We start from the raw sequence: 20,934 nt of genomic DNA, 5'->3' as shown, positions 1-20,934 counted from the left end.
TATTTTATGATAAATACACTACCTTAGTTGTTCTGTTTATAATTAACCAAAATACACTACTAGCATAATTATATATTATTTAATAATATTACAATTAATAATAAATTCTACATAATTAAGAAAATTCGAGCCGAGCTACCAAATTTTTATCAATTATTAAAAATAAAATTTGAAATCTCCAAATTCCTTTTTTTTTCTTTTTTTTTATTTTTTTCTTACATAGTTGGGGCAGATTCTACATAGTTAAGTTCCAAAACAGAAAAAGAGAAAGGTTTCACAACCAAAAAAAAATATTTATTTCAGTGCAAAACCCACTTTTTTTTGAATTTAATTATTTATATAAATTTCAAGACAACTCAAATTTATACTCAATTCAAATTATATGATATTTTAATTCAATTTTGAATTATTAACTTATATTTATGGCTCAACCCAATTGATATACAATTAATAGTTAACTACAAAGTATTGATATAATAAATAACTTGAAACTTTTTGTTTTTTTTTCAAATTAAAAATACTGTTGCAAAAGTATAATATTTCAATCAATTATTTTGTATCAACTTTCATTCTTATTATCCATAGATATTGATTTCTGGGGACTTATTCAATTAAAGACTCATCTTATTTATCATTACACTTATTACATCACACAAATTTTTAGTCGATTTAGCGTAGTAAAAATACATATAAAAAGTGCTGCAAAAAAATATACAAGTTTTAAAATTCTCAGTATATAAAAGTTAAATAGAATGTTTCAACAACAACAACAACAACAAGGATTCAATCAACAAAACCTGTTTCATACTTACAATGGTCCAATAGATAATAATCCTAGATTTTTTAATCCAGATGTACCACAAGAAATATGTCCAAATATATGGCTTGGTCCATATTCATCATTAATAAATCAAACATCACCAAATTCAAGTTTTATATCAAATAGTAATGTTAAAGTTATTATAAATTGTGGATCAACATTAAATTTTTTAGATCTTGTTGAAAATTCACCAAAAGTTTCAATATCATCAGATATTATGATATTAAGTTTAGATCCGTCTTTTACAATTATTGAAAATAATGAATTAATAAATAATTTTATATTAAAATTTAATAAAATATTACAAAATTATATAAATTCATTTTATATAAATTCATCAATTACAAATTTAATTCATAAATTACCAAATTCAACTCAATTTCAAATAAATTCACCAATTTTAAATGGATCAAATATAAAAATTCAATTTTTTAAAATTATAAGATTAATTTCAATATTTAAATTAATTAATCAAAGTTTACAAATTTTAATTGTATCAGAAGATGGAAATTTAAATTTATCAACTGGTTTAATAATTGCTTATTTAATGGATAACTACAAGTTTAATTTTCAAAATTCTTTTAAATTTTTAAAAACAAAAAGACCATCAATAAAAGAATTAAGATTAAGTTATTATGATGATTTATTAATTATTGAAAATTTAAAAAAATTTTATTTAGAAAATGTTGATATAAAACAAAATTGTAGTTCACAATTTATTAATAAATGTAAACGAAATTGTGATGATTTTGAAGATGATGAATCTTATTGTGGGAATGGTGGTGGTGTTGGTGGTGATGATATGATGAGAGATGAAATTATTGTTGGTGGAAGAGAATTTAGGAAAAGAAAGTTTCATTAATGGTTGATGCAACAATTATTTTTAGTTCTAAATTCATTCATTACAATCTGTATAAACTATGTATAATTACTGTATTACTAATAAAATAAATAAAATTAAATATTATGTATCTTTTACTCTACTCCTTCTCAGTTATTTATATACATGAAACTTGTAATTACAATTACTGTGGAACATCTAATCCAACTCTATTAGCAGATTTTTGAACATTTTCTTGTTGATCCATAAATAATCCTGGATTATATCTAATTAATAAATCAAAATATTCTCTTTGACTTTTTAAATAAGTATATACATTATTTAAATTATTTAATTCATAAGAATTATTTATACCTAATTTATCATCAATTATATTATGTAATAAATTTAAATCTTTTAATTGAGTGTTTTTTGTGGGTGAATTGTTAGATTCTAATGATTTTAATTTATTATTAAGATCTTCTATTTCTTGTTTTTTACCATTTTTGATTGCATTTTGTTTTAAATAATTATAATATGTTGTTAATTTTTTATTCTCTGATTTGGATTTTTGTGCTATTGATTTGTTTTCATATGTGAGTAATTCTTGTGATATGTTTCTGTATATTTGTTTGAAAGTTGGTATTGATTTTGAGCTTATTGACATCGTGTTGGTGCGTTGTGTATATATTTGAATTGAATTAGAGAAGTTTATTCGATTGATTAAAGTGAATTTAAAGGAAGCGATTTTTCAAAGTTCTAAGGAATTCTATATACAGGAATTATGGGGATTCAAATTTATACGGTCTATCAATTCACCTAAAATTACTTACTACGTATATAAAAGTGAGTAAAATTCTTCCAAAGTCCCGTGAGTAATTGAACTTAATCGTTTTACTCAATTATGTTGTCAATTGGACCCAGTATGCATAATCAATTCAAAATATTGACACCAAATTCTACTGTTTCAATTCTATTTATTTGTATAAGCCACAATCAAATAACCCAAAAACAACGATATATTGATGGAAGGGTAAAGAAATAAGATCCAATGAGGTTTTAAATTTTGAAACCAGTCAAAAAATATTAAAATTGAAAGAATCCCCAAAATCCATACAAGAGCAACTAAAATTTGTTTTAAAAATTCAATATAAAAATTATTTTGTAAACTTTCTAAATCTCTTGGTCTATTAATATATAACCTAGTAATTGATTTTAATAATTGAGATTGTAAAAATGTTAAAATTATAAATCCAATATATTGATATTGTTTATATTTTTGAGGTATTAATAAATTTAAATATAATTTTAATTGATTAATTAAATTATCATGTTTTGTTGTTTGTAATACATCTCCTACATCAATTGAGTCAAATGGAATTGTATCTATTGAACATGATACATTTATTATTAATAATGATAATGATAATATTAATGTGAATAATTGAGAAAGTTTAAGTTGTATCATTTTTGTACAATGATAGAATTGAGTTAAGTAATTAAGAAATAATAATAATATTTCAACTGATGTTTCAAAATTAGGAAATCTTGTGCGGCTCAGATGACTTTTAATAAAAAAGAGGGGATGCTACCAGCTCAAATTAGATTAACCAATTAAAATACAACATGTTTAAACATGAACAGGTTAAGAAAAATATCTCAAATTCGGACTCGAATTAAATTGAAATTTTAATATCACAAAATTATCTCAATTTGAAAAATCTTAGTTGAATACAAATATTAAGCATTTTTCTCTTGTATACTTTAATTATAATATTTCAAAAATTAATAATAACTATAGAATAAATTTCTAAAATAATTATAAAGCCGATAACAATAAATATTAAAGATGTAACAATTTTTATCAATAGTGAAGGATTTTTTTATTGAATCTAAAATAACTATTGAATTAAAAGAGAAGAAGAATTGTAGATAATCTTGTTAATTGCTCTTACTTACTAATTTCTCTACTTTACCATTACCCACAATCAATTGATTGATAATAATTCATGAACCAAGTTTTCTGTAATAAATTTTGCAATTTTAGTTTTGTGATCTTCGGAGTAACTTTTTTATTTAAAATTTATATCGTGTCAAATGATTAAGTTAAAGAAAGATCTCATCAGATTTGAATGAATTGAATTTAGCAATTGACAGAAAAACTATTTGTAAATAGGGTCACAATCTAGAGATAGAAAATAGTCTAAACTTAGTGAACAACGATTAAAAACTTCTCTTTCTTTATCATAATTATTTGGTCTAATATTTAATATCATATTTTATTCTATATAATAAAATTTCTTTTCTCTAATTAAAATTAATAAAAGTCAATATTTAGAAAAAGAGAAAAAAAAAAATTATTTTCATCAAATCAATTGAATTCATTTCTTAAAATTTATAAAACACAACTTAATTTTTATTTATCTATTCAATCTTATCATCCTCCTACATATTCATAACAATGCTTAGAACTATTACTGCTCAAAGATCTGCTATTCGTTCATTAGCTACTTTTGCATCACCAGAGTCTGTTTTACCAAAAAAATATGGTGGTAGATATACTGTTACATTAATTCCAGGAGATGGTGCTGGTCAAGAAATTACTGATTCTGTAAAAACTATTTTTAAGTCACAAAATGTTCCAATTGATTGGGAAGTTGTAGATGTAAGTGGTGTTGAAGGTGAAAGTGGAAAAAATCATGGAGTTGATGAAGCTGTTGAATCATTAAAAAGAAATAAAGTTGGTTTAAAAGGTATATTATATACTCCAACTGATAAATCAGGAAAATCATTAAATGTTGCATTAAGAAAAGAATTAGATATTTATGCATCATTAGTTTTAATTAAAAATATTCCTGGAGTTAAAGGTATAATTGATGGAATTGATTTTGCTTTAGTTAGAGAAAATACTGAAGGTGAATATTCAGGTTTAGAACATCAATCTTTTCCTGGTGTTGTTGAATCATTAAAAATTATGACAAGATTTAAATCTGAAAGAATTGCAAAATTTGCTTTTGATTTTGCTGAAAAAAATAATAGAAAATTAGTTACTGCTATTCATAAAGCTAATATTATGAAATTAGGTGATGGATTATTTAGACAAACTGTTAAAGATGTTGGTCAAGATTATAAAGGTATAGAAGTAAATGATTTAATTGTTGATAATGCTTCTATGCAAGCTGTTGCAAAACCTCAACAATTTGATGTTTTAGTAACTCCAAATTTATATGGTTCAATTTTATCAAATATTGGTGCTGCATTAATTGGTGGTCCAGGTTTAGTACCAGGTGCTAATTTTGGTAGAGAATATGCTGTTTTCGAACCAGGTTGTAGACATGTTGGTTTAGATATTAAAGGTAAAAATACTGCTAATCCAACTGCTATGATTTTATCAGCAACTATGTTATTAAGACATTTAGGATTAAATGATCAAGCTGATAAAATTTCAAAAGCCACTTATGATGTTATTGCTGAAGGTAAAGTTAGAACTAAAGATATTGGTGGATCATCATCAACTACAGAATTTACTGATGCTATTATTGATAAATTAAATTAATTTAATTTTTATTAATGATTTTAAAATTTTTTTATAAATTATTTAGTTCCAATGTTTATTATATTTGATAGAAAGTTAAATTCACATAAATAAAAGACATTTATTGTTGAAATATATCAACTTGAGCTCTTGACAAATTTTTAGATATTAGGTTCAACTTTATCCGCTATTTCAATATTGCATAACTACAATAAGTAATTGAAAAATTATTGTTCGGTTGACTAATATTTTTTTTTTATATGTGAAAATATTTAGTACTTGCATATACCATAAATAATCAGAGATTATAACGTTGACTAGTCTAGAAAAGAAATTAAATTATCAATGAGTCGAATACTTGTGTCTTAGACTTTATAATACTAATGTACTTACGAATTTCTTTCAATGTAATGTGTCTTGTAGTCTATAGTTTATTAAATAAATTATTATATAATCAATGTAATATTATTTTCTTTAATTGGTTCAATGACTCTTTCTCTTTAATACAAAATTAAAATTTCATTAATTAATTTTTTTTCAACTTTTTTGAACTTCTTTTTTTCTTAACGATTTCAATCGTTCAACCTTTAGATTATATATATTAATTATATATTAATTTAAAAGTTCGTCTGTATTCACAAAAAACCAAACTTATACCAATTAAAAAACATGTGTGATGTTGTTTTAGGATCTCAATGGGGTGATGAAGGTAAAGGAAAATTAGTTGATTTATTATGTGATGACATTGATGTTTGTGCAAGATGTCAAGGAGGAAATAATGCAGGACATACAATTGTTGTTGATGGTAAAAAATTTGATTTTCATATGTTACCTTCAGGTTTAGTTAATCCAAAATGTCAAAATTTAGTTGGTTCTGGAGTAGTTGTTCATATTCCTTCATTTTTTGAAGAATTAAAAAATATTGAAGAAAAAGGTTTAGAATGTCGTGATAGATTATTTATTAGTTCAAGAGCTCATTTAGTCTTTGATTTTCATCAAAGAACTGATAAATTAAAAGAAGCTGAGTTATCAGAAAATAAAAAATCTATTGGTACAACTGGTAAAGGTATTGGACCAACTTATTCAACAAAAGCTTCAAGATCAGGTATTAGAGTTCATCATTTAGTAAATCAAAATCCAGAAGCTTGGCAAGAATTTAAAACAAGATATATGAGATTAATTGAATCAAGACAAAAAAGATATGGAGAATTTGATTATGATTATGAAGAAGAATTAGCAAGATATGAAAAATATAGAGAAGAATTAAAACCTTTTGTTGTTGATTCTGTTGAATTTATGCATAATGCTATTGCTCAAAAGAAAAAAATATTAGTTGAAGGTGCTAATGCATTAATGTTGGATATTGATTTTGGTACTTATCCATATGTTACTTCTTCTTCAACTGGTATTGGTGGAGTTTTAACTGGTTTAGGTATTCCACCAAAAAGTATAAGAAACATATATGGTGTAGTTAAAGCTTATACTACAAGAGTCGGTGAAGGTCCATTCCCAACTGAACAATTAAATAAAGATGGTGAAACATTACAAGATGTTGGTGCTGAATTTGGTGTTACAACTGGTAGAAAAAGAAGATGTGGTTGGTTAGATTTAGTTGTTTTAAAACATTCAACTTTAATTAATGGATATACATCATTGAATATTACAAAATTAGATGTTTTAGATGGATTTAAAAATATAGAAGTTGGTATTGCTTATAAATTAGATGGTAAAGAATTAACTCATTTCCCAGCTGATTTAATAGATGTTGGAAATGTTGAAGTTATTTATAAAACATTTCCTGGTTGGGAAACTGATATTACTAAAATTAAAAAATATGAAGATTTACCTGAAAATGCTAAAAATTATTTAAAATTTATTGAAGATTATTTAAATGTTCCTATTCAATGGGTTGGTGTTGGTCCAGGTAGAGAAGCAATGTTAGAAAAAGCTATTTAAATTTAGAATGTATTTTAAATTGCAGTTTTTAAAGTTATGTATTGTCTTTTAATAGATTTATTATATAGATCTTTTCAAACTGATTATTTGTAGAAGAAAATTGTGTCCTATTCATAAATATTGTTGATATTGATGTAGTGAATTTATAAATATGAATGTATATGATACTGCATAAAGATAATTTGGCTGTAACCTAATATTTCAGTTCAAATTGCCACTAATTAAACAAATCAATTTTACAACAACATAATTTTTATCAGTCACCATGGTATTTAAGTTAAGTTCAACGTTGACTGGACATGAACAAGATGTCAAGAGTCTCGCGAATACAACAATTGACTCTCAGTCCGTTCTAATATCAGTTTCAAGAGATTCAACCACAAGGATCTGGCAAAATCCAAATACTTCATCGATTGATTCAACCATAGTTTTCAATTCTCCAACAAAATCATTTTTAAACTCAACTGCAGTAATAGAAAGATCAAATGGTGAAAAATTAATAGCAAGTGGAGGACAAGATGCTATGATATATTTAAGTGAATTTAACTCAAATAATTTTGATCACGATAGTAAATATCAATTAATTGGTCATCAAGGAAATGTATGTGCTATGAATTATGAGAATGGAGAATTTATATCTAGTTCATGGGATGGAACAGCAATTGTATGGAATTTAGATGAATTTATACCAAAATATATATTAAACAAACATGAATCATCAGTATGGGATTGTAAACTAGTTGCAAAAGATAAATATTTAACTGCTTCAGCTGATAAGATTATAAAACTATGGCATGGTGATCATGTTGTACAAGAATTTAAAGGACATCTGGATGTTATTAGAAAATTATTAGTCTTACATGGATCAAATCAATTTTTATCTAGTTCAAATGATGGAACTATAAAATTATGGGATTTAAATACTGGTGCCAATATAGCGACTTTATTTGGTCATGATTCATTTGTTTATGATTTAGCCTTATTGTCAAATGGTAATTTAGTATCTACTGGTGAAGATAGAACAGTAAGAGTGTGGGATTTAGCAAATAAAAAAGTATTACAAGTTATTACGTTGCCTTGTATATCAGTTTGGTGTGTTACTACATTACAAAATGGTCAAGATTTTGCAGTTGGTGGATCAGATAATTTAATACGTGTTTTTACACAAGATTCAGAACGTTTTGCATCTGAAGATGAAATTAAATCATTCACTGAAGCAGTACAATCTTCATCTATATCTGAACAATCATTAGATAATTTAAAGAAGACTGATATCCCAGGTGTGGAAGTCTTACAAAAACCAGGTAAAAATGAAGGATCAACAATAATGGTAAAAACTCCAGAAGGTACAATTGAAGCACATCAATGGTCAGGTGGTCAATGGCATAAAATAGGTGATGTTGTTGGAGGAGCTTCAAGATCAGGTAAAAAGCAAGAATATCAAGGTAAAGAATATGACTACGTGTTTGATGTCGATATAAAAGATGGTGAACCTCCATTAAAATTACCATATAACCTAAATGAAAATCCTTACGTTGTTGCTGAAAAATTTTTAGCAGATAATGAATTACCAAGTTCTTATACTGAAGAAGTGGTTAAATTTTTGGAGAAAAACACAGAAGGAGCTAAATTAGATGAAGGTACTGCTACTGAAATTAATAATGTTGAACCACAAAGAACTATTGATCCATATTCTGATGCTTATGTAAGAGAGCATCAAAAGACTAAAGATTTACTGGTCTTGCCGGAAAAAACATTCATTTTATTCAAGGAATTCAAAAAAGATTCTATTATGAATGGATTAAAGAAATTAAATGCAAATCAACCAAAAGATAAATTCGTTGATGATGATATTCATCATATAGATGATTTACTAACAGATTTAACATCTCGAGATGCAATTGAAATTATATCAGATTATGCATTACAAATTATAGCAAATTGGGATGTAACTTCAAAATTAATTGGATTTGATTTAATAAGAATATGTATTCCTAAAATAACAGCAGTTGATTTCTTGCATGAAAATTCACCAACAGAAACAATAAACAATGAAATAATATCAGGTTTAACAGCAATTGGACCATCAAATTCAGCATTATTAATGATGGTTTTAAAAGTATTGAGTAATTTTATAAATAGTGCTGGTTTCATTCAAGCATATATGGATCCAGTAGGAACCAATTCTTCATTATATCAATATAATGAGATTTTCGAAGAAATATTAAAATTAATTTTAAATAAATGTAATATCGTAGATTCAACAAATAAATTATATTCATCATCAATGGTATCATTAGCTACATTTTTATATAATTTATCAGCAGTTCAATTAAAAACAACTGGGTTAAATGTTAGATCGCAAGAATCTGCTAAACCAATATTACTGTTAATTAATTCAGTTGGACTGCAAATTGTTAATTCGTCTAATGAAGCTGCTTATAGATTAATTATTGCATTTGGAAATTTTAAATTTAGTAAAGCTATTACTAAAGATAATGAAACTCCTGAATGGTTGATTAGAGCTGGTACTTTATACAATGAACCAAGATTTGAAAAATTATTTGACGATATTAAAAATATTTCATAGAAGTATATAATTCATATCTAATAAAAGTTACCCGTCATTTCAAAACCTCGAAGGATCGTTTCTTCTAGTGTAAACACTTTATCTAATTGTAGCACTTCGATATGAATTATTCGTTCTTGTATCATTTTTGATATAAATCCCAGACAGAGATCAGATCAATGAAATCAAATCTTAACAATCATAAACATATATTAAAACCTAATAAAATAAATCCGTAGCTTTATTACTTAATTCAACTAATTTATCAGCAGCTTTTAAATTAGTATTATCAGTTAATTTAATAGTTGAATAAACATTAATTTTTAAATCACCATTTAAATTAGAAACTTTACCAATAATTTCATATATCTTATTAATTTCCAAAAGATTATAATTATCTGATGTTGATGATGTAGCAGCTGATAAATCTAAATTTATTGATCCATTACTTATAATTATACCTTGTTGTGATGATGAATTATAAGATTCACATTTACCTATGACTCTAACAAGCTTGTTTGAACTTTGTTGAAGTAATGGAGCATTTATTCTTCTTGTTGCTGCATCCATTGTGTAATTGGGAAGTCTTATGAGATGTGTATTAAATGGTTGAATGGTGGTATATGTAATGGTTAACGCGTCTTGATTTAATTTTGTATTTGATTTTGTAATTATTTCAAACCGAGAACCGTACTGAAATTTATTTAACAATCTTGAATCTTTAACGGTATTTAACTACTCGAAGCATGAGTTATGCAATTTCAGATCTCTGACACACTACAAGGTAATTCTATATATGCTTTCATGTTCGCGTTATGTGTGTTTATCTATATGCTATATTTATATTGTTTAGTATGTTAAAATTCAACAACTACATAAATCATGTAAGAATTCACCAGCTTTACCCTTGGATTCTGCTCTCATTAAACTTTCTCCAATTAAAAATCCATCAACATGATCCTCATACTTATATTTTTTGACATCCTCAACTGAAGTTATACCAGATAAAGCTAGTATTAATACATCTCCTTTTCTACCATTGGTTTTTTTATCTTTGGCTTGATCAACTAATGAACTTGTTGTCTTCAAGTCAACGTTAAAATTAGTTAAGTTACGATTATTTACACCAATGATTAATGGTTCACTTGTATCTTTTTTGTAACTTAATTTCAATGCTTTCTCTAACTCAGGTGCATCATTTACTTCTACTAATGGTACCATATCCAAGTCTAATGAGTATGAATATAATTCTTGTAATAACTCAAAATCATCTAACATCTTCACAATTAACAAAACAGTATCTGCACCAGCTAATCTTGCTTCTAGTATTTGATATTTATTAAAGATAAATTCTTTTCTTAAAACTGCTGGTCTTTTGTAGTTGGGGACTTTTTTGGTTTCTGGACTTTCTATAACTTTACGTATTAATGATAAATCTTCAAGAGATCCTTTAAACCAATTAGGTTCAGTTAAAATTGATATTGTGGAACATCCATTTATGGCATATGTTAATGCTTGTTTTCCTGCGTGTGCGTTTATATTAATATCACCTTTTGATGGACTTGCTCTCTTAAATTCTGATAAAATTATTGTTTGTTTTAATTCATCTTGGGTATATTTCAATCTATCGTAAAAATTTATAACTGGAGGTGCTACTCCTAATGATAATGCAATTTCCAAATTTTTAAATGATCTACCTGGTAAATTCTCAATTATGTCGTAATCTTCCTTTCTCTTTTTATATATGGTTTGTAAAATATTTTCACCTTTACCAAACTTACTTTTCTGACCATTTTGTAATTTTGATTTAAATTCATTATTTTCTGCCCATGTTCCTCCATAAACCCCCAAAATATTATCAATCATCAATTGACCAGATTCAGTCAAGATAGACTCTGGATGAAATTGTACTCCTTCTATAGTATATTCTTTATGTCTAACTCCCATGATAACATTTGGTTGAGTTTCAGTAACTGCAGTAACTTCTAAAACTTCAGGTAATGTAGCTTCAGTGCCAGCTAATGAATGATATCTAGTTACAGCAACAGATTGTGGCACATCTTCAAACATTCCCTTCCCGTCATGTTTTATTGTGGTGGTTTTACCATGAACTATTTCTCCAGCATATGAAACATCACCTCCAAATACGTCAAATATACATTCTTGACCCATACAAACTCCAAATATTGGTAATTTTCCTTTGAAATGTCTTATTACATCACTTGATATTCCTGAATCTGTTAATGGGTGTCCAGGACCTGGGGATATAAAAATTATATCTGGTTTGATTTCATTTTCTATTGTTGCAATGTCTATTTTATCATTTCTGAAAACGTCTACTTTCCCACATTTTGGAGATTGATGTAAATATTGATATAAATTCCAAGTAAATGAGTCATAATTATCTATCATCAAAATATGCCTCTTTGGGTCTTCAGTCGTATTAGACATTTTTACTGGTGGTTGTTGTGAGGATTGATAACTTGATCTTGGTTAGTATTGAAATTTTTCAGATTTTTTACTAACAAATCTAATTTGTAACACAAAAATCTTTTAAAACGGTTGAGTCATTAATCAAACAAATTGATAGTCGACTCAAACACATATATATTGTCAATTATGAGAGAATAGTTTATGATATCATGAGCTTAGAAAATCAAACTGTTTTTATTAAACTCTATAAACTTTTTTTTTGTAAACCGTAAAACTCAATCATCGAGTTCTATTACCTCTATTTTTTTTTTATTTCTAAGTCTATGACTTATAGGCTCATAATCTAACTTTGTCGAAGAATTATCATATTCAACTCCATGTAACATTATAGAACTTACTAATTCTAAAATCAACATGAACAATGATGATAGTATGGCCAAACAATAATTTGAAATTGACACACCTATATCTAACCAAGAACCTTCAGTTCTAACTAAAAAGAAAAAATTTAATGATAAGAAATCACTAGTCGATATGATTAATGTTGAAATTGTGAATTTCTTGATTTCTAATTGATGATTCATTATACCCAAACAAGTAGATAATAATACGTAAGGAATAATTAATTTTATCATTAATAAAGCACCCATTGAAAAAGGATCAAAAATTGGAATTAATCTGTATACTGAGTCTAATGAAAATGATGAAATTGATGCAATATTACCAGTTCCGAAAAATGCTAATTGTAAGAAGAAAAACCCAATGATGGCAATTCTAATAACTTGAAGCCAATAACCTTTTGGAAGTCTACCAGTTTCTTCTTGTGATTTAACAATTTCAGCATGTGGAACTTTTAATAATTCTTCAATAGATAACCATTGTAATAATATCATTGAAAATCCAATATAGAATAATAATTCAAATGAAATCGTCAAAATTATGAAAGTTGGAATAAATGTTAGAAAAATCATTAACAATCTAAATCTATAATCTTTTGATGGATAAAATGAATGTAAAATTGGTAAAACAACTAATGAAAGAACAAATGTTACCCATCCTAAAATTTGTGAATACAATGGAAGACCAGCTCTTGATTGTAAAGAAACAACAGATACATCTGTTGCATAAGTTATTAAAGGAATAGTAAGTATTTGTAAATTAATAAGTACTTTTTGAGCACTACCTAAATCAGGATTTCTCTTTTGAACTGCATTGAACCCAACTGTACTAATTATAAATGCTAATATTGATCCAAGATTAATTAATAATAAGTTTTCAACTTTTACTGGATCAAGATTTGTGAAGATACACATAAATAAGCAACTGGAAAACCACAAAATTTTCATCAATCCAGATATTTTATTTGATCCCAGAACTAAAGCTGGATATATACCAACGATGCAAAAGATTATTGAAAAAATGCATCTCTCAAAGAACCCATATGTTATACCTTCATACATTCCTATAAATGAGATCAAAATGAATAATTTGGTCAGCCATCCAACACCATGTAACAAGTTATCAAGTCCATCGAATAAATATCTTCTCTCATCTAATATTGTGTACCAAAAATATATTGGAAAAGCAGCATACATGTAATAATTGAATGGGGAGTTCTGATAAAATAATAAATATCCTATTGAAGCACCCAAAGTTAAGAATGAACCAAGCAATATTGGTGAGTTAGACCTTTTGTCAGTTTTCAAGTAATCTTCAGGTAAAATAAATAATTTAATAAATAATATGAACGCAAAAATAATCCATCCAAAAAATCCAAATGTGACAATTGTTCTGAGTAATAACCAATTATAAGTAGTTAAATAATTTAAACCAGAGAGAGCCTTTTTCATCAAATCCTCAGTAACTTCAATTGCTAACTTTTCAACATTTTCATCAGGTCCATTCTTCAAAAGTTCAATTAAGCTTTCAATTTCCTTTTGGTAATCTTGGATCCTTTTTTCAACGAATGGTTCAAATGGTTTGAATTTAAATTGATGACTTAATACTTCTTGTTCTTTTACAATGTACTGTTCAACAATGGCCAAAGCATTTGCGTATAATGATTTTATCTTGAGTTCTGGCTCAGCATCAATATAACTTAATGGTAATTCACCAACTGAATTTGCTGGATAATTTGCACCAATTAGATAAGCCATTAATGATGCTATATCTGCTTGATTTACATCATTTCTTACTAAATGATCTAATTCCCAAGTATCAAAATAAGTAGATTCATACCCACTATTTACAGGATCTTGTTTTATTATTTGCTCTTTAACATGTTCAAGATCTTTCAATTGTACAGGTTTGTTCACCCCAGCTCCCCAAGCAATTAAAGGAGTTCTTGTATTATCAGGGTGACCATCACCATGAGATCCAAAATCAGACATACCATGATCAGCCGTAAATACAAATGCAGTTTTATCATCTCCAAAAAATTCATTAATTTGTGGTACGACTTTTTCCAACATATTATCGATATATTCAATATTTTCATAGTATTCAGCTGAATATGGACGATATGCATGACCAGCAGTATCTGGACCTAATAAATGTAAAAAAAAGACATTACCATCTTGCCTTAATTCATCATTTAAAGTTTTATTTGTAGTTGAATTATTCAATAAATCATCAAAATGTTTAAAAACAAACGAATCTAATTCAATTGAACTTGATGTAAAATCTTCAAACTCATGCCCATACATACAAACATCAATTCTACCAGGAACGACCCCATCTCCATAAGCAAACATCGGTAGAATATCAGGACTTCCAAATGAATAAGTATGTTTAGATTGATTGAAAAATGAATCGAAATTAACCGGATTTTCTTTCCAACCTTTAGTTACAGCTGAAACATCTTCATAAAATCCAGCAATCATTGCAACATGACCAGGTCTTGATTCAGTAGGCATTCTTGTATTTGATATACCCCATGTACCATTATTCAAAGCTAAACTTCTTAAATATGGAGCTAAATATTTTGTTTCCCCAGTTCTTGGATGTTTCAATTTTTGAAAAGTTTTATCTGCTCGTAATCCATCTCCTACTATTAAAAACAATCTTTTAGCTGGTGGTTCATAAGTTGAAACATGATGATTCATTCCATGTACTAATGGCAGTACAAAATAAATATCAAATATTGACCATAAATAAAAGAAATGAAATAGCACCCCTAAAATTAATAGCAACTGTCTATTCCTATCCATATTGTAAAGGATTCAAAAAACCGAATGACTATTGATGTCTAGTTTAATGAAAGATCAACTCTTGATGTTTGATAATTTTCATAATACTTAAAATTTATTACTAGTAGAATCGCGTCTTATATATTAAAATATTTACTATTTGTGTAACGTGTTAAAATTTATAATTAACCATAACCATTATAAATTTATACATATTATTATAGATTTATGAGATCTGAAAAGAGTTTAACCAGTTATAATACATCTATATGCTAACTATTATCAATCTATACAACCATTGTTAATCCCAATTCTTATACATATTAATCCAGTTACGATTTTGTTGATATAATGTCATAATTTGACTAAAAACTCTCAATGAAGCTTTAAATTGTCCAACAACTTCTAAATCTCTTGCTAAACATTGTTTATATACTTCCATATTTTCATTATCATTTTCATCATTAATTTCATTGAAAAATTGAATATCTTTCTCGGTTCTTTCCATTTGATATCTAACTATTGCTTCTTTATAACTTAAAAATGCTTTTTGATAATCTTCTAGAGAATTAACATATCTTTGCCATCTTAATCTAGTCATTGTTTCTGGATTAAAAATCATTGATGGTGGGTTTGGAGCTGTAAAATTATGAACTTTTGGTGATGCATGTAAATCAAGTATATTTAATTTTTTCGTTGAAGATGTTGTTGTGGTTTCTGAGCTGCTTGTAGATGTATAACCTCTAACAGGGTTTTTATTTAACGGGTTGGATAGTATATCAGCTTTAGATTTTCCATTGGTATAATCGAATGTTTTTTGTCCTGAACTTGAAGATATGTTACTTGCTTCATCTGATTTTGGAGTTTTTCGTTTTTGATCATCGGGTAGACTTTCATAAATTTCATTAAAATTTACTTCCTCTATATCACCAACTTTTATGTCAAACCCATTCATGTCCAAGGGTGAACCAAATGCTGGATTTTGTGATGAAATTTTGGATCTTTTGTGTGGTGCTGTTGGATGAAATCTTACGTGATTTGGTTGTGTTTGTAATGTTGGAATTGTTTTGTTTGACCTTGTTGGTGATGCAGTATTACTTCTAGGTGGCATCTTTGGTTTGACGTTGAAATGAATATGCTCATTTAAAATTCTTGGATCATATTCTCCGGAACTTTGTCCTGGTTCATTATTTTCAAATGAATTTTGATTGTTTGGTTCAGGTACATTCATAAATGAATCATTATTTTCTTCACTTAAACCTTCCTCTGCAAAACTCAAATCTTCTTCTAGTACAATTGGATGATCTGAGTCCTTACCTTTTTTGGACGGCGTTGACGATGATGGTTTGGAAGTGCTACTGCTTGCCTCTCTAGGATTATAATCTTCTTCTTCAATTTCCACTTTCTTTTTCTTTTTAGAATTTTGATAATATTTTTCAGTTTCATCCTGGACTCCATAATTTTCCTTAATAAAATCATTCGCAATCTCAGCCGACTCTTCTAAATTTCTTCTTTTTTCTTTAGCTGACTGATAAGCTTTGTCTGATTTTTTACTACTGGTTTTTGATGAAGAATTCTTTCTGGGAACTTGAGGTACATATTCTTCTTCATCTGATGGTAATATTAATACTTCTTCTTCCAGAAAATGAACCTTCAAATTATCTTTATTCCTAGATGACAGTCTCGCTTTTTCTTCTGCTTCTCTCTTTAAGTCTTGTCTAATTCGACTTTCTTCTGCTCTCCTTCGCAATTCAGCCTCTGCTCTCCTTATTGATGCAGCTTCTGCTCTGACTCGTTCAGCCATTTCTTCTTTTAGTCTTTCGGCATGTCTTGCAGCTGCCTCAGCTGCGTTTCTTTGATGCTCTTGTGATTTTTGATAAAAGTTATATGAAGAATAATTTGAGGTATTATCAGTGTTACCGCCATTATTATTTGTTTTTGTTTTTGTATTTGTATTTGGAGTATTATTTTTACTTGATGAATTAGTTGAAGATGATTGAGTGTATCTGCTATAATAATGAGTCGAGGAACCATTTGTACTTCTGTATTCTGAAAATGGAAATGAAGATGTAGCCTGTGAGAAAAATGTAGTAAAATTTGACCTTGTATTATTCATATTACTAGTTGACCTGGTATTTACATTAATAAATGCATTACCTGATTCTCTATTAGTTCTGATAATTTCATATGCTGCATTAATTTCTTTAAATTTTTCATGATGTGTTTTATCTGGAGTTTTATCTGGATGATATTTTAATGATAATTTTCGATAAGCTTTCTTGATATCTTCAAATGGAGTTGATGGATTAACTCCTAAAGTTTGATAATGACCTAATGTTGGAGCTGACATTGATTTCTAAAACTTTTATATATATTTAAATCTCATCCCCTTGAAAGGTCAATGGTTATTTTTGTAGTGGTATTTTTGGTTGACTAATTTATATAATAATTTTTGTTTATGTTAAATAATATTTTGTGAGTATCATTTTTTCGTAATATTTGTATTTTGTATTATAAATCTGAAACATGAAACAATTTGAATTCTTGGAAAATGTTATCTATTTTTTTCGATCAAACATATGAGACTCATAAATTTTGAAGAGTAAAATTGAAAAACATTGGTCAAAGAGATAGAGAAGTAGCAGAGGCAATTAAAAATCTGTTTCTATCAAACTTAATTTTGTATATATTATTACTTTCTCTATAAAGTTCACCCTAAGATAAATCATAATCATCAATTTTATTTCTATATTTAAGTAAGTTTCTTTTAATTTTAGAACTATCAACCCAAGTAAGATAATCTTCTAAGTTTCTTGTTACCAAATAAGCAGGATCAGTTATAACATTTGGTCCAACTCTAACATGACCTTGTTCAATAAATTTAATTGCATCAGTTAAAGTTTCTGCCATTTTCAATCTACACATGACAACTCCTATTCTTCTTCTACATATTGCTGATACTGTAATTTTATTTTCCAAATCACTTATTTTGGATTTTGTAGCTAGTATTCCCATATTATATAATTTTTCTAATAATAATTGTTCATGCTTTATACGAAATGGATCAGTTGGTTTTAATAATGATAATTTGTTGGCTAGTTTCCTTACATCACCACATATTTTATTATATTTATGATAATCTTCTCTATTCTGTATATGATAAGTTCTCATAACTTGAGTATCTCGATGCCCTTGATCTTGTTTCCATTCTAGGAAATCAACTTTTCGCAAAAGTTTTTTCTCATGATGCTTTAATGCTCTAACCATTGTTATGTGGAAATTATGAAATGGATAAATGATAAGATGGGTTGTATATCTTGATTTAAGTCTATCTTAGAGATGAGTTAACCTTAACGATATAATTTTGAAATAATTTGAGTTACAAAAAAAATTCAAATAATTTGGTAGCTCAAATATTTTCTAATTTTGGTACTCAAAAATTTTCAATCTCAAAAGAATACAATTCAATTAACCAGAACCATTACCACACCAACAATCAAAAAGACGTGATGTTCTCAAATACAGGGAAGGGTCAAATACGTCACTTTTCACTATCATGCACGTGTCTCTCAAACATTGGTAAAAAGCCAATGAAACTACAGGAGGGTATTTCATATTCATTAGAGTCAATACCAGTTGAATTTTGTAAATCATTCACTAAAAGAAACAAAAGATATATATTAGATAGACAAATAGTTATAAAGGGACCATTGGGCACATTGAAAACAGAGATTCCAAAATTTATAAATATAACTCATCCAGAAAATGAACCAAATACAATATCAGTAAGAGTTGAGAGACCAGATAATAAAACTCAAAGATCAATGTGGGGTACTATACGTTCATTAATTTCAAATTCAATAATAGGAGCAAGTGAAGGTCACTTATCAGTAGTGAAATTCGTAGGTACAGGTTACAGAGCCATTTTGGAAAAAAACGATAAAAATGAAGATGTTGTAGCATTAAAAATTGGATTTCCATATACTCCAAAATTAGTTGTTCCAAAAGATTTAAAAGTTTCAAGTCCCAACCCAGCAAGATTAATTATAGAAGGAATAGATAAACAAAAAGTAAAATTATTTGCTTCATTAATCAGAGAACACAAAAAACCTGAACCTTATAAAGGTAAAGGTATATTTGTTGATGGTGAAACTGTTGTATTGAAAGAAAGAAAAATCAAATAGATGAGTTATATAACAAACTTACAATCCATGTATATATTATACTTTATAAATCTCGTGTAGTATAATCTCTTTAGATGAAATTAATTTCGTGATAATTTGAATTGATCTACCATACTTAATAAATGTATGCGAGAGAAAATTTAAATTTTTCAAAATTTTCACATATCTTATAATAAACCGGTCTATCTACAACTCATATACTACGGCCAATATGTTTAGTCTAAGGCTGATAAACAATCAAATGATTACAAATCTGCCAGCATCACTCAACATAATACGAAGAAACCTTGCACAAATAACATCAATACATGCAATCCCAACATTAAAAACACAACCAACTACAAAACAACATTCAATAGAGGAAGGAAATAAGAGAAAACAATTATTAGAAAGACCAGGATTATTTGCAATCAAACAAGGAATGATTACATGGTTCACATCAAAGGGAGAACAATTACCAGCAACTGTATTAGAAATAAATTCATGTGAAGTTATAAATCACAAGACTGAAATAGAACATGGATATGATGCAAATATAATAGGTACAATAGATAAATTAAAAAACTATCCAAGATTACATGAATTAAAAATGTTTGAAGAAGCAGGAGTATCACCAAAATATAAATTTGGAGAATTTAGAGTACGTGATTCATCAAATCTTTTACCTTTAGGTACAGAATTAAAAGCAGATTATTTTGCAGTTGGGCAATTAGTTGACATAAAGGGAATAACTAAAGGTAAAGGTTTTGCAGGTGTAATGAAAAGATGGAATTTTAAAGGTGGTAGAGCAACTCATGGTGTTTCAAAAGCTCATAGAACTCCTGGTGCAATGGGAGGTAATCAAAATCCTGGTAGAGTTTTACCTGGTAAAAAAATGCCAGGTAGAATGGGGACTTCAAATATGACTGATTTCAACAAGGAAGTTTTACATGTTGATGGTAATGCTGGTATTTTAATATTAAAAGGTTGTATACCAGGACCAAATAAGGGAATCGTTAGAGTTTCTGATGCTTTAAAACTTTATGGAAAATCATTAAATCAATTGGCAAGAGAATAGAGATTATCAATAAGTAATATAACGTTTTTTCTGTATATACGCATGTTTATATGATTTATAGAAATGTATCAATTTTCTAATTGTTATAGAGTTATATTATATACTGACTTTCAGGTTTTCTTTTTAAAATATCACATCAACTGACTTGATATTCCAAAAAGAAAGGCCACCATTTGACGAATGTAAGACAATTCCCGGATGGTTCTGGGAAAAGACAAGAACCATGTTCGCAATGAAATTGATCTTCTGATGACAAAGAAGAAGAGAAGAAATAAAAATCTGTTGTAAATTTTTTGGTGACAAACCTTTTTATAGAGAGAAATAATTTGTCGTGCGAAATTACCAATATATACAAAGAATTCATATATTCAG

At 27.4% G+C, this 20,934-nt stretch overlaps 13 protein-coding genes across 13 annotated transcripts; 6 read left to right on the top strand and 7 right to left on the bottom strand. All coding sequences in view use genetic code 12, as the record gives it.

Moving 5' to 3' along the window:
* Positions 1-752: 752 nt before the first annotated feature.
* KGF54_003876 (uncharacterized protein) lies at positions 753-1,682 on the top strand (the record flags this gene model as incomplete). Its single annotated transcript, XM_051764512.1, has 1 exon — positions 753-1,682. The coding sequence occupies one exon, from the start codon at positions 753-755 to the stop codon at positions 1,680-1,682; it is 930 nt and encodes a 309-aa protein (XP_051617918.1).
* A 163-nt stretch (positions 1,683-1,845) lies between these two features.
* KGF54_003875 (uncharacterized protein) lies at positions 1,846-2,307 on the bottom strand (the record flags this gene model as incomplete). The annotated part of the gene is made up of 1 exon (XM_051764511.1): positions 1,846-2,307. One exon carries the CDS (start codon positions 2,305-2,307, stop codon positions 1,846-1,848), a length of 462 nt encoding a protein of 153 aa, XP_051617917.1.
* A 306-nt stretch (positions 2,308-2,613) lies between these two features.
* Positions 2,614-3,108, bottom strand: KGF54_003874 (uncharacterized protein; the record flags this gene model as incomplete). The annotated part of the gene is made up of 1 exon (XM_051764510.1): positions 2,614-3,108. The coding sequence occupies one exon, from the start codon at positions 3,106-3,108 to the stop codon at positions 2,614-2,616; it is 495 nt and encodes a 164-aa protein (XP_051617916.1).
* A 993-nt stretch (positions 3,109-4,101) lies between these two features.
* On the top strand, positions 4,102-5,196 carry IDH1 (isocitrate dehydrogenase (NAD(+)); the record flags this gene model as incomplete). The annotated part of the gene is made up of 1 exon (XM_051764509.1): positions 4,102-5,196. The coding sequence occupies one exon, from the start codon at positions 4,102-4,104 to the stop codon at positions 5,194-5,196; it is 1,095 nt and encodes a 364-aa protein (XP_051617915.1).
* Positions 5,197-5,844: 648 nt separating this feature from the next.
* ADE12 (adenylosuccinate synthase) lies at positions 5,845-7,131 on the top strand (the record flags this gene model as incomplete). The annotated part of the gene is made up of 1 exon (XM_051764508.1): positions 5,845-7,131. One exon carries the CDS (start codon positions 5,845-5,847, stop codon positions 7,129-7,131), a length of 1,287 nt encoding a protein of 428 aa, XP_051617914.1.
* A 265-nt stretch (positions 7,132-7,396) lies between these two features.
* On the top strand, positions 7,397-9,721 carry DOA1 (Doa1p; the record flags this gene model as incomplete). The annotated part of the gene is made up of 1 exon (XM_051764507.1): positions 7,397-9,721. The coding sequence occupies one exon, from the start codon at positions 7,397-7,399 to the stop codon at positions 9,719-9,721; it is 2,325 nt and encodes a 774-aa protein (XP_051617913.1).
* A 198-nt stretch (positions 9,722-9,919) lies between these two features.
* Positions 9,920-10,270, bottom strand: KGF54_003870 (uncharacterized protein; the record flags this gene model as incomplete). The annotated part of the gene is made up of 1 exon (XM_051764506.1): positions 9,920-10,270. One exon carries the CDS (start codon positions 10,268-10,270, stop codon positions 9,920-9,922), a length of 351 nt encoding a protein of 116 aa, XP_051617912.1.
* A 294-nt stretch (positions 10,271-10,564) lies between these two features.
* On the bottom strand, positions 10,565-12,151 carry TRP3 (bifunctional anthranilate synthase/indole-3-glycerol-phosphate synthase; the record flags this gene model as incomplete). The annotated part of the gene is made up of 1 exon (XM_051764504.1): positions 10,565-12,151. One exon carries the CDS (start codon positions 12,149-12,151, stop codon positions 10,565-10,567), a length of 1,587 nt encoding a protein of 528 aa, XP_051617911.1.
* Positions 12,152-12,408: 257 nt separating this feature from the next.
* On the bottom strand, positions 12,409-15,342 carry MCD4 (mannose-ethanolamine phosphotransferase; the record flags this gene model as incomplete). Its single annotated transcript, XM_051764503.1, has 1 exon — positions 12,409-15,342. One exon carries the CDS (start codon positions 15,340-15,342, stop codon positions 12,409-12,411), a length of 2,934 nt encoding a protein of 977 aa, XP_051617910.1.
* A 280-nt stretch (positions 15,343-15,622) lies between these two features.
* Positions 15,623-17,671, bottom strand: KGF54_003867 (uncharacterized protein; the record flags this gene model as incomplete). The annotated part of the gene is made up of 1 exon (XM_051764502.1): positions 15,623-17,671. One exon carries the CDS (start codon positions 17,669-17,671, stop codon positions 15,623-15,625), a length of 2,049 nt encoding a protein of 682 aa, XP_051617909.1.
* A 365-nt stretch (positions 17,672-18,036) lies between these two features.
* On the bottom strand, positions 18,037-18,588 carry KGF54_003866 (snoRNA-binding rRNA-processing protein; the record flags this gene model as incomplete). The annotated part of the gene is made up of 1 exon (XM_051764501.1): positions 18,037-18,588. One exon carries the CDS (start codon positions 18,586-18,588, stop codon positions 18,037-18,039), a length of 552 nt encoding a protein of 183 aa, XP_051617908.1.
* Positions 18,589-18,911: 323 nt separating this feature from the next.
* On the top strand, positions 18,912-19,505 carry MRPL6 (mitochondrial 54S ribosomal protein uL6m; the record flags this gene model as incomplete). Its single annotated transcript, XM_051764500.1, has 1 exon — positions 18,912-19,505. One exon carries the CDS (start codon positions 18,912-18,914, stop codon positions 19,503-19,505), a length of 594 nt encoding a protein of 197 aa, XP_051617907.1.
* A 211-nt stretch (positions 19,506-19,716) lies between these two features.
* On the top strand, positions 19,717-20,562 carry KGF54_003864 (mitochondrial 54S ribosomal protein uL3m; the record flags this gene model as incomplete). The annotated part of the gene is made up of 1 exon (XM_051764499.1): positions 19,717-20,562. The coding sequence occupies one exon, from the start codon at positions 19,717-19,719 to the stop codon at positions 20,560-20,562; it is 846 nt and encodes a 281-aa protein (XP_051617906.1).
* Between the last annotated feature and the right edge of the window lie 372 nt (positions 20,563-20,934).

Source organism: Candida jiufengensis, assembly GCF_024610255.1.
Source record: "Candida jiufengensis strain CBS 10846 chromosome Unknown scaffold1, whole genome shotgun sequence".
Taxonomy (NCBI): domain Eukaryota; kingdom Fungi; phylum Ascomycota; class Pichiomycetes; order Serinales; family Debaryomycetaceae; genus Lodderomyces; species Lodderomyces jiufengensis.
This window is presented reverse-complemented; position numbering and strand designations above follow the sequence as displayed.